The sequence below is a fragment of the Microtus pennsylvanicus genome, chromosome 6 (genome assembly GCF_037038515.1).
Source record: "Microtus pennsylvanicus isolate mMicPen1 chromosome 6, mMicPen1.hap1, whole genome shotgun sequence".
NCBI classification, from domain to species: Eukaryota; Metazoa; Chordata; class Mammalia; order Rodentia; family Cricetidae; genus Microtus; species Microtus pennsylvanicus.
Genome location: NC_134584.1, coordinates 81,404,427 through 81,413,941, shown reverse-complemented (window position 1 = coordinate 81,413,941; position 9,515 = coordinate 81,404,427). Strand labels below are relative to the sequence as shown.

The 9,515-nt window shown below is 41.9% G+C and overlaps 1 protein-coding gene and 1 long non-coding RNA gene across 2 annotated transcripts in view; one reads left to right on the top strand and one right to left on the bottom strand.

Moving 5' to 3' along the window:
- Positions 1-670: 670 nt before the first annotated feature.
- On the top strand, positions 671-1,524 carry LOC142852114 (small ribosomal subunit protein eS4, X isoform-like). The gene has a single exon (XM_075976545.1). The coding sequence runs from the start codon at positions 686-688 to the stop codon at positions 1,487-1,489; it is 804 nt and encodes a 267-aa protein (XP_075832660.1). The 5' UTR covers positions 671-685; the 3' UTR covers positions 1,490-1,524.
- Positions 1,525-3,753: 2,229 nt separating this feature from the next.
- LOC142852900 (uncharacterized) overlaps positions 3,754-9,515 on the bottom strand; it is a 28,485-nt gene continuing 22,723 nt past the window's right edge. Inside the window, exon 3 of the long non-coding RNA XR_012911016.1 lies at positions 3,754-3,949. This is a non-coding gene — a long non-coding RNA (uncharacterized LOC142852900). The remainder of the gene's footprint in view (positions 3,950-9,515) is intronic.

The following is a 9,515-nucleotide window of genomic DNA, read 5'->3' as shown; positions in this document are numbered from 1 at the left end:
GTACTCATGAACACATTCAGCCACAAGCTTTTCTTGCTTCCCATCCAGAGCTCCAACAGGGGATTGACCACCACACAGGGTCAATTATTCATTTGTTCTGTTGACAACACTTGGCTTCTGAGAGATATCATAAGATGAGAATGTAGCCATGAAATTGCTCTCCTAGTGACAGGAGTAACTCACTCCAAGTGCTCGGTCTTCAAACGTGAGGGCGTGAGCTCAGAACCAGCTGCCACATAAAAGCCTTGAAGGCCAGTGTGAGCATATCATCCTACCTCTATGGAGGTGGAAGAGAGAAGTCCCCTTTTCATCCTTGTACAGGTGGTCTAGAGTTACTGACAAGTCACAGGTTTAAGGAGAGTGTCTCAGGAAGCAAGGTAAGTGCTCCAGAAGACACATATGAACCCAGACACACACACACAAGTTGGGAGACATGAAGAAAAGGGAATAGAAAGAAACATGGGTGAAGGCTTCATCTTTCATAAATGATTGTTCTTATGTGCGGGATCTATTTCTCAACCTGCGTTAACTGTGATTTTGTCCACAGCATTCTAGTGAAAAGCCTTTTCCACGATGTCATGGTCATATGGAACCCACTGCTGTTTTTCATTTGATTTTGGCACATCAGGACTATGTTCTACTCTTAAAGAACATATGCCAGGCTCTTTCCATTCCCAGCGCAGCCATGGCTCCTGGTCCCAAGAAACATCTGAAGCGTGTAGCAGCTCCAAAGCATTGGATGCTGGATAAACTAACCGGCGTGTTTGCGCCTCGTCCACCCACTGGCCCTCACAAGCTGAGGGAATGTCTGCCTCTGATCATCTTCCTGAGGAACAGGCTTAAGTATGCCCTGACTGGCGATGAAGTGAAGAAGATCTGCATGCAGCGCTTCATTAAGATTGATGGCAAAGTCAGGACCGATATAACCTACCCTGATAGGTTTATAGATGTCATCAACATTGACAAGACTGGAGAGAACTTCCGTCTGATCTATGACACCAAGGGTCGCTTTGCCCTTCATCATATTACACCTGAGGAGGCCAAGTACAAGTTGTGCAAAGTGAGAAAGATCTTTGTGGGCACAAAAGGAATCCCACATCTGGTGACCCATGATGCTCGCACTATTCGCTACCCTGATCCCCTCATCAAGGTGAATGACACCATTCAGATTGATTTGGATACGGGTAAAATAACCGACTTCATCAAGTTTGACACTGGTAACCTGTGTATGGTGACTGGGGGTGCTAACTTGGGAAGAATTGGTGTGATCACCAACAGAGAGAGACATCCCGGCTCTTTTGATGTGGTCCATGTGAAAGATGCCAATGGCAACAGCTTTGCCACCCGGCTTTCCAACATTTTTGTTATTGGCAAGGGCAACAAACCATGGATTTCTCTTCCCCGAGGAAAAGGAATCCGCCTCACAGTTGCTGAAGAGAGAGACAAGAGGCTAGCGGCCACACAGAGCAGTGGGTGGACGGGTCTCTAAGAGACATGCTGGAGACGTATTTGTACTCTTGAGAGACATGCTGGAGACGTATTTATACTCTTGAGAGACATGCTGGAGACGTATTTGTACTCTTGAGAGACATGCTGGAGACGTATTTGTACTCTTGAGAGACACACTGGAGACGTATTTATACTCTTGTTAACAAGCCTTTCTAGGCAACGTGCTAGATTAAACAGCATGTATTTGTACTCTTGAGAGACATGCTGGAGACGTGTTTGTACTCTTGAGAGACATGCTGGAGACGTATTTGTACTCTTGAGAGACATGCTGGAGACGTATTTGTACTCTTGAGAGACATGCTGGAGACGTATTTGTACTCTTGTTAACAAGCCTTTCTAGGCAACGTGCTAGATTAAACAGCATGTATTTGTACTCTTGAGAGACATGCTGGAGACGTATTTGTACTCTTGAGAGACATGCTGGAGACGTATTTGTACTCTTGAGAGACACGCTGGAGACGTATTTGTACTCTTGAGAGACACGCTGGAGACGTATTTGTACTCTTGAGAGACATGCTGGAGACGTATTTGTACTCTTGAGAGACACGCTGGAGACGTATTTGTACTCTTGAGAGACATGCTGGAGACGTATTTGTACTCTTGAGAGACACGCTAGAGATGTATTTGTACTCTTGAGAGACATGCTGGAGACGTATTTGTACTCTTGAGAGACATGCTGGAGACGTATTTGTACTCTTGAGAGACATGCTGGAGACGTATTTGTACTCTTGAGAGACATGCTGGAGACGTATTTGTACTCTTGAGAGACATGCTGGAGACGTATTTGTACTCTTGTTAACAAGCCTTTCTAGGCAACGTGCTAGATTAAACAGCATGTATTTGTACTCTTGAGAGACATGCTGGAGACGTATTTGTACTCTTGAGAGACATGCTGGAGACGTATTTGTACTCTTGAGAGACACGCTGGAGACGTATTTGTACTCTTGAGAGACACGCTGGAGACGTATTTGTACTCTTGAGAGACATGCTGGAGACGTATTTGTACTCTTGAGAGACATGCTGGAGACGTATTTGTACTCTTGAGAGACATGCTGGAGACGTATTTGTACTCTTGAGAGACACGCTGGAGACGTATTTGTACTCTTGAGAGACACGCTGGAGATGTATTTGTACTCTTGTTAACAAGCCTTTCTAGGCAACGTGCTAGATTAAACAGCATGATGAAAACTAAAAAAAAAAAAAAAGATATGCCAGGCCTGAAAGAGAAATTTCTGTTTATTATTTCATTATTCAATAAAGAAATTCCTGTTTTTTACCTTATTAAATGTTGACTTGATTTTTATCCTGACCCGTGGGGCAATATTATACAAGCCCTACATTGTATGGCAGCCAAACTTACAGGCCAGCTCATACCTGGCCACACAGAAGGTGGTCACATGACTTCCAGACAGGATGTCGCCATCCTAAAAAGATTAGGATATGCTAATATTGTTCTGATTCTTTCTTTGCCATTATGGAGATCACCTGGAAAGTGTTAATCCAGCTACCTGACAGAGCAACCATACTTGTAGCAACTCATGTGTCAAGATACCTATGTCTTATTGGTAGCTGTTTCTGACACCCACAGACATGTCAAGTCTACAGCATGGCCACAGGGACACCCGATGCCGGTTTTTTTGTTTTGTTTTTATTGTGGTTGTTGTTGTAGTGGTGGTGGTTGTTGTTGTTTTGGGAGAGACAATATTTCTCTGTACCTTTAGAAACTTGCTCTGTAGAGCAGGCTGGCCTGCCTCTGCCTCACGAGTACTGCATTAAAGGCATGTGGCGCCACCACCACTCAGCAAACTGATGTTCTGATTGCATTGACATGAGCAGTCCAGGAAAAAGCTAGGAAGGCCTTCTGGGCTCAGGGTCACATGGTCACAGGGCTCTCATTTGTGGGAACAAAACAAACACTTTCTGTGATGGGCAAACAAAAAAGACATCAAGGGATGTAGAGCTGCCAACTACAGAGGAAAACATTTATAGGTCAATTAAACTAAAAGAGGCAGAGAACGTGCCTCAATTCAGATGCCCCTGCTCAGCTGTCCAGCCATCAGCATAGGTCTTGCCTTAGGAAATTCAGAGACACAAATGACATCAGAACAACTGGGGAAAACATGAAAACCAAAGCTAAGGAAGCACACTCAGGAGGCAGAGGCAGGAGGATCTCTGTGAGTTCAAGATCAGCCATGTTCACAAAGGGAGTTTCAGGACATCAAAGCTGTTACATAGAGAAATCTTTTCTTGAAGAATCAGAACTCCCCCCTGCCCCCCGAAAAAGCAAAGGAAGCTTGAGTCTGTACACAGCTTGGTAGGCAAGCATGAGGCCTGACTTCCATGTCCCTCCGTGACAAACAGGAATGATGACATGTGCTTGGAATCCCACCACCGGCAAGGCAGCCATCTGCTGATTACTGGGTCTCACTGTCAAGTGACCCTGTATCAAAAAAACAAAACAAAAAAACCAGTGACTGTGTCTGAGGAACAAACACTGAGGTTCCCCTGTGGCTTCCACATGCACATACCCCAAATGAATGTATGTGTACACACAGACACAAGTGCATGCGTATATGTGTAAGAAGAAACACAGATACACACACAAGGGGGGGGAGAGGAGAGAGAGGAGAGAGAATAATAGATCAATTAAATTTTTGTGGACTGATTAGTGTGTCTCAAAGTATTTTGATTTTTGATTCTTTGAGACAGGGCTAGCGGCTCATTCTGCAGTTCAGTGAAGGCCCTATGTATCTCTAATGGTGACCTCAAACATCTGCTTGTTCTGCTCTACTGCCAAGTGTAGACATTACAGGTATTGGCCTCCCTCTTCATCTGTCCAGTGCTACAAATCTGTACCAGATACTGAAGCGTGCTGGAGCAACCTCTGTGACTAAGGTGATCCTGAAACCATTTTACAAATTTCATGGAGGGCTTGCAAACAGAGGGGTCTCTGGACTGAACCATCCAGCAGCGGCTTTGAAATAAATCCTCATTATATTGTTATATTGAGTACAGAATTTTGGCCTATAGTTCAGGCTTATTACTAAATATCTCTTACTTTTTTTTTTTGGTTTTTTGAGACAGGGTTTCTCTGTGGTTTTGGAGCCTGTCCTGGAACTAGCTCTTGTAGACCAGGCTGGTCTCGAACTCACAGAGATCCGCCTGCCTCTGCCTCCCGAGCGCTGGGATTAAAGGCGTGCGCCACAACCACCTGGCTCTCTCTTACATTTAAATTAATCTGTTTATATTAATCTATGTATTGCTATGTGGCTGTGGCTTTACCAGTTCCCTGTTGTCTTGTTTCTCAGGCAGCTGGCTCCTGTCTTTGGACTCTGCCCTTTTTTCTCCCTGTACCTCTGTTTGGCTTTTCCAAACCTGTACCCTTATTCTGCCTTGCTGTAGGCCAAATCAGCTTTATTACCAACCAATGAAAAGAATACATATTCACAGTGTACAGAAGGGTTATTCCATGGAAAGACCTGGCGTCAGGAAGTGGAAGAAGAAGGATCTCTGGACTCAGAATTAGTGTGGATTCTCTGAACTCATGTTGTATAGCTTGGGTCCCTCTTAGCAGATATTCACACCGAGAAAGGTGTCAGAAACTAAAGAACTGGTATCACAAGATGAGAAGTGTCAGTGGATACCATAGTCACTTCCCAAAGCTCAGAGAGACTAGGGACAGAGCCCCTGAAAGCCTCAGAAGAGACAGTCCCTGGTAGAAATGAGAAGGCTAGGAGATGGGCTGACTCTACACAGCCAAACCTCTAGGACCTGATGACAGTTCTGACCAACAGGCAGAAAACTTCTTAGTGTTCTTCATCTTGGGTCACCATCTTTTGTCAGGGCACAGGCAAAAGTCACATCAACACAGATGAACAGACACCACATAACCTTTGTCCTGGGGAATGGGATATTGGCTTTCACATTCTGAGGAACATCTGGCTCGTGAGAGCCACACAGAGTGACACTCATGGTGAACATGGGGACTAAGAAACCAGAACTAGGGATTGTGTTGGGGGGATTCCTTGGTTGGCAGAGTACTTGTCAGACAATAGTGGGGACCTACATTTGTGTCCCAGCACCCACATATAATGTCAGTGGCACTAGCACACAGTGGTAATCCTTACTCTTGAGAGTACCCAAACCACACAAAGACACAACTAAGAAAGATAATTACAGACCAATCTTCCTCGTGAACATTAATTCAAAAATAATCAAGTACTGGTAAACCAAATCCAAGAACACATCAGAAAAATCATCCACCATGACCAAGTAGGCTTCATCCCATAGATGCAGGCAGGGATGGTTCAACATACAAAAATGTGTAAATGTAATCCACCATGAAAACAAACTGAAAGAAAAAAACCACATGATTATCTCATTAGATGCTGAAAAAGCCTCCAACAAAATGCAACATCCCTTCATGATAAAGGTCTTGGAGAGAGCAGAGATACAAGGAACATACCTAAACATAATAAAGGCAATATACAGCAAGCCAACACTCAACCTCAAACTAAATGGAGAGAAACTCCCAGTGATTCCACTGAAATCAGGAACAAGACAAGGTTGTCTACTCTCTCCATAACCATTCAATATAGTTCTTGAGGTCCTAGCTATAGCAATAAGACAACAAAAGGAGATCAAGGGGATACAAATCAAAAAAGAAGAAGTCAAACTCTCACTATATGTTGATGATATGATAGTTTACATAAGCAGCCCCAAAAATTCTACCAAGGAACTTCTAAAACTCATAAACACTTCACTAATGTAACAGGATTACAACTCAAAAAATCCGTAGCCCTCCTGTACATAGATGTTAAATGGGCTGAGAAAGAAATCAGAGAAACATCACTCTTCACAATAGCCACAAATAACAAAATACCTTGGAGTAATTCTAAGCAAACAAGTGGAAGACCTGTAGGACAGGAACTTTAAATCTTTGAAGAAAGCAATTGAAGACACCAGAAAGTGGAAAGATCTCCCATGCTCTTGGGTAGGTAGAATTAACATAGTAAAAAAGGCAATCTTTCCAAAATCAAATGCAATGCCCACCAAAATCCCAGCAAAATTCTTCACAGACCTTGAAAGAACAATACTCAATTTCATATGGAAAAGCAGAAAACCCAGGATAGTAAAAACAATCCTGTACAATAACGAAGCTTCTATACGCATCACAATCCCTGACTTCAAACTCTACTACATATCTATAGTACTGAAAACAGCCTGCTACTAGCATAAAAACAGACAAGAGGACCAATGGAACCGAACTGAAGACTTAGATATCAATCCACACACCTATGAACACCTGATTTTCGAAAAAGAAGCAAAAAATATCAAATGGAAAAAGGAAAGTATATTCAACAAATGGTGTCGGCATAATTGAATATCAACATGTAGAAGAATGCAAATAGATCCATAGCTATCACTATGCACAAAACTCAATTCCAAATGCATCAAAGACCTCAACATAAAACAAAGCACACTGACCCTCATAGAAAAGAAAGTGGGAAGTACACTTGAACACAATGGCTCAAGAGATCACTTTCTAAATATAACCCCAGTAGCACAGACACTCAGCGAAACAATAAGTGGAACCTCCGGAAACTGAGAAACTTCTGTAAAGCAAAGGACACAGTCAACAAGACAAAATAGCAGCCTACTGAATAGGAAAAGATCTTCACTAACCCCACATCAGACAGAGGGTTGATCTCCAAAATATACAAAGAACTCAAGAAATTGGTCATCAAAAGAACAAATAATCCAATAAAAAAATGGAGTACAGACCTAGACAAAGAACTCTCAACAGAGAAATAAAATGACTGAAAGACACTTAAGGAAATGGCCAACATCCTTAGCCATCAGAGAAATGCAAATCAAAACAACTCTGAGATTACAATTTACATCCGTAAGAATGGCCAGGATCAAAACCACTGAGAACTTATGCTGGAGAGGATGTGGGGTAAAGGGAACACTCCTTCATTGCTGCTGGGAGTGCAAACTGGTAAAGTCTCTTTGAATATCAGTATGGCGATTTCTCAGAAAATCAGGAAATAATCTACATCAAGACCCAGCAATACCACTTTTGGGTATATACCCAAAGGATGCTCAATCATACCACAAGGACATGTGCTCAACATGTTCAGAGCAGCACTGTTTGTCATAGCCAGAACCTGAAAACAACCTAAATAGCTCTTGACTGAAGAATGGATAAGGAAAATGTGGTACATTTATGTAATGGAGCACTACACAGCAGAAAAAATCATGACATCTCTAAATTTGCAGGCAAATTGATGGAGCTAGAAAACATCATACTGAGTGAGGTAACCCAGACCCAGAAAGAGAAATATCATATGTACTCACTCATAAATGGCTTTTAGACATAAAGCAAAGAAAATCAGCCTACAATTCACAATCTTGGAGAACCTAGACAACCTTGAAGACCCTAAGAGAGACATACATGGATCTAATCTACATGGGAAGTAAAAAAGACAAGATCTCCTAAGTAAATTGGGAGCATGGGGACCATGGGAGAGGGTAGAAGGGAAGGGGAAAGGAAGGGGAGCAGAGAAAAATATATCGCTCAATAAAAACAATTTAAAAAGAGAAAAAAGAAAAGGCAGACAGGTTTGCCTTGCTAACAGGCTTCACAGTAAAGCCTAAACAGGTTGCAGGTGCAGCTTTCCATTAAAGAAACATACTCTGCACTGACTGTTCCCATAATAACTATTCGTGTCTCTGCTAAATGATTAGAGGGAAAGAGTGTGTTCTAAGATATGGGAAGGTCTGAAGACATGAAAACTTAACTTAAAACTTGTAACTTCAAATTGGAGCTGTTCTGGGAAACAGCACATAGTTCACCATCATCTTAATGAAGTGCAGCCAGGTGGGAAGTCACTGTTTTGACTAGGGATGGAAGAGAGGAATGTCATGGAACTTTACCAGCATTTTGACCACCTAGGAGGAGCGAGCCTACCTAGGAGGTAACAATAGATTTCCAGGAGTTTTTGGATTAGGATGGATTTTTGTATAATTCCTGTCTGTCCTGGAAACATGGTTTATGAAGAGAAAGGGTAATCCACTTGGTATAGGTTTTAGAGACAATGAACTGTTTACACTGTTGAAAATTGGTTTTGCCTTCTACAAATTGTGGTTGTGCCTTGTTTTCATTCTTGTAATAAAAAGGTACTTTAGTTGCATATTAGCAGAACACACAGTTGAGAGATCTTAAACTTCTTAACAAGAAATTTTTAAGTTTTACAGAAAGTTTAAATAACTGGATATTTTTAAGAAACAGTTTCTCAATTGTTTTTATTGAGCTATATATTTTTCTCCACTCCTCTCCTGCCTCTCTCCTCCCCTTCTACCCTCTCCCATGGTCCCCCCCAAAAAACAGTTTTTTAAAAGCTTAAATTTTTAAAGCTATAGGAAATTTTAAAATTTTTAAGATCTTTTATTATGATACCTTTGCTAATATATGATCTTAATAAATAGATAAATAAAAACTAAAACTTAGGACCACAGCTAAACCCAGAGACTGTGTTCCTAGCTTATGATGCAGTAAGATGTTGACCTATGCAGTCTAGCAAACGGTCTCTCCTTAACTAAGGTCTATTCAGCTAACAGAGATTGATTTAGGAATATAGTCTAACATCCTTGTTTTTACTAACATTGTTAAGCTGTAGCTAATTTGATAAACTAAGTCATAGAGGAAACTATTGTGTTCTATAACGGTGTACTATAAAAGGATCAGGAAATTTCCCAGTCTCTTTGTAGACAGTGTTTATGAGTTAAAAGACTTATCTTGAGCCGGTGGTGGCACACGCTTTTAATCCCAGCACTCGGGAGGCAGAGGCAGGTGGGTCTCTGTGAGTTCAAGGCCAGCCTGGTCCACAAGAGCTAGTTCCAGGACAGGCTCCAAAGCTCCAGAGAAACCTGTCTCGAAAAACAAAACAAAACAACAACAACAAAAAAGACTTATCTTGATATTAAAGGACCTTCACTTTCGA

Coding starts and splice junctions, on each gene's coding strand:
- LOC142852114 (XM_075976545.1), top strand. CDS start 686: ATGGCTCCTGGTCCCAAGAAACATCTGAAGCGTGTAGCAGCTCCAAAG.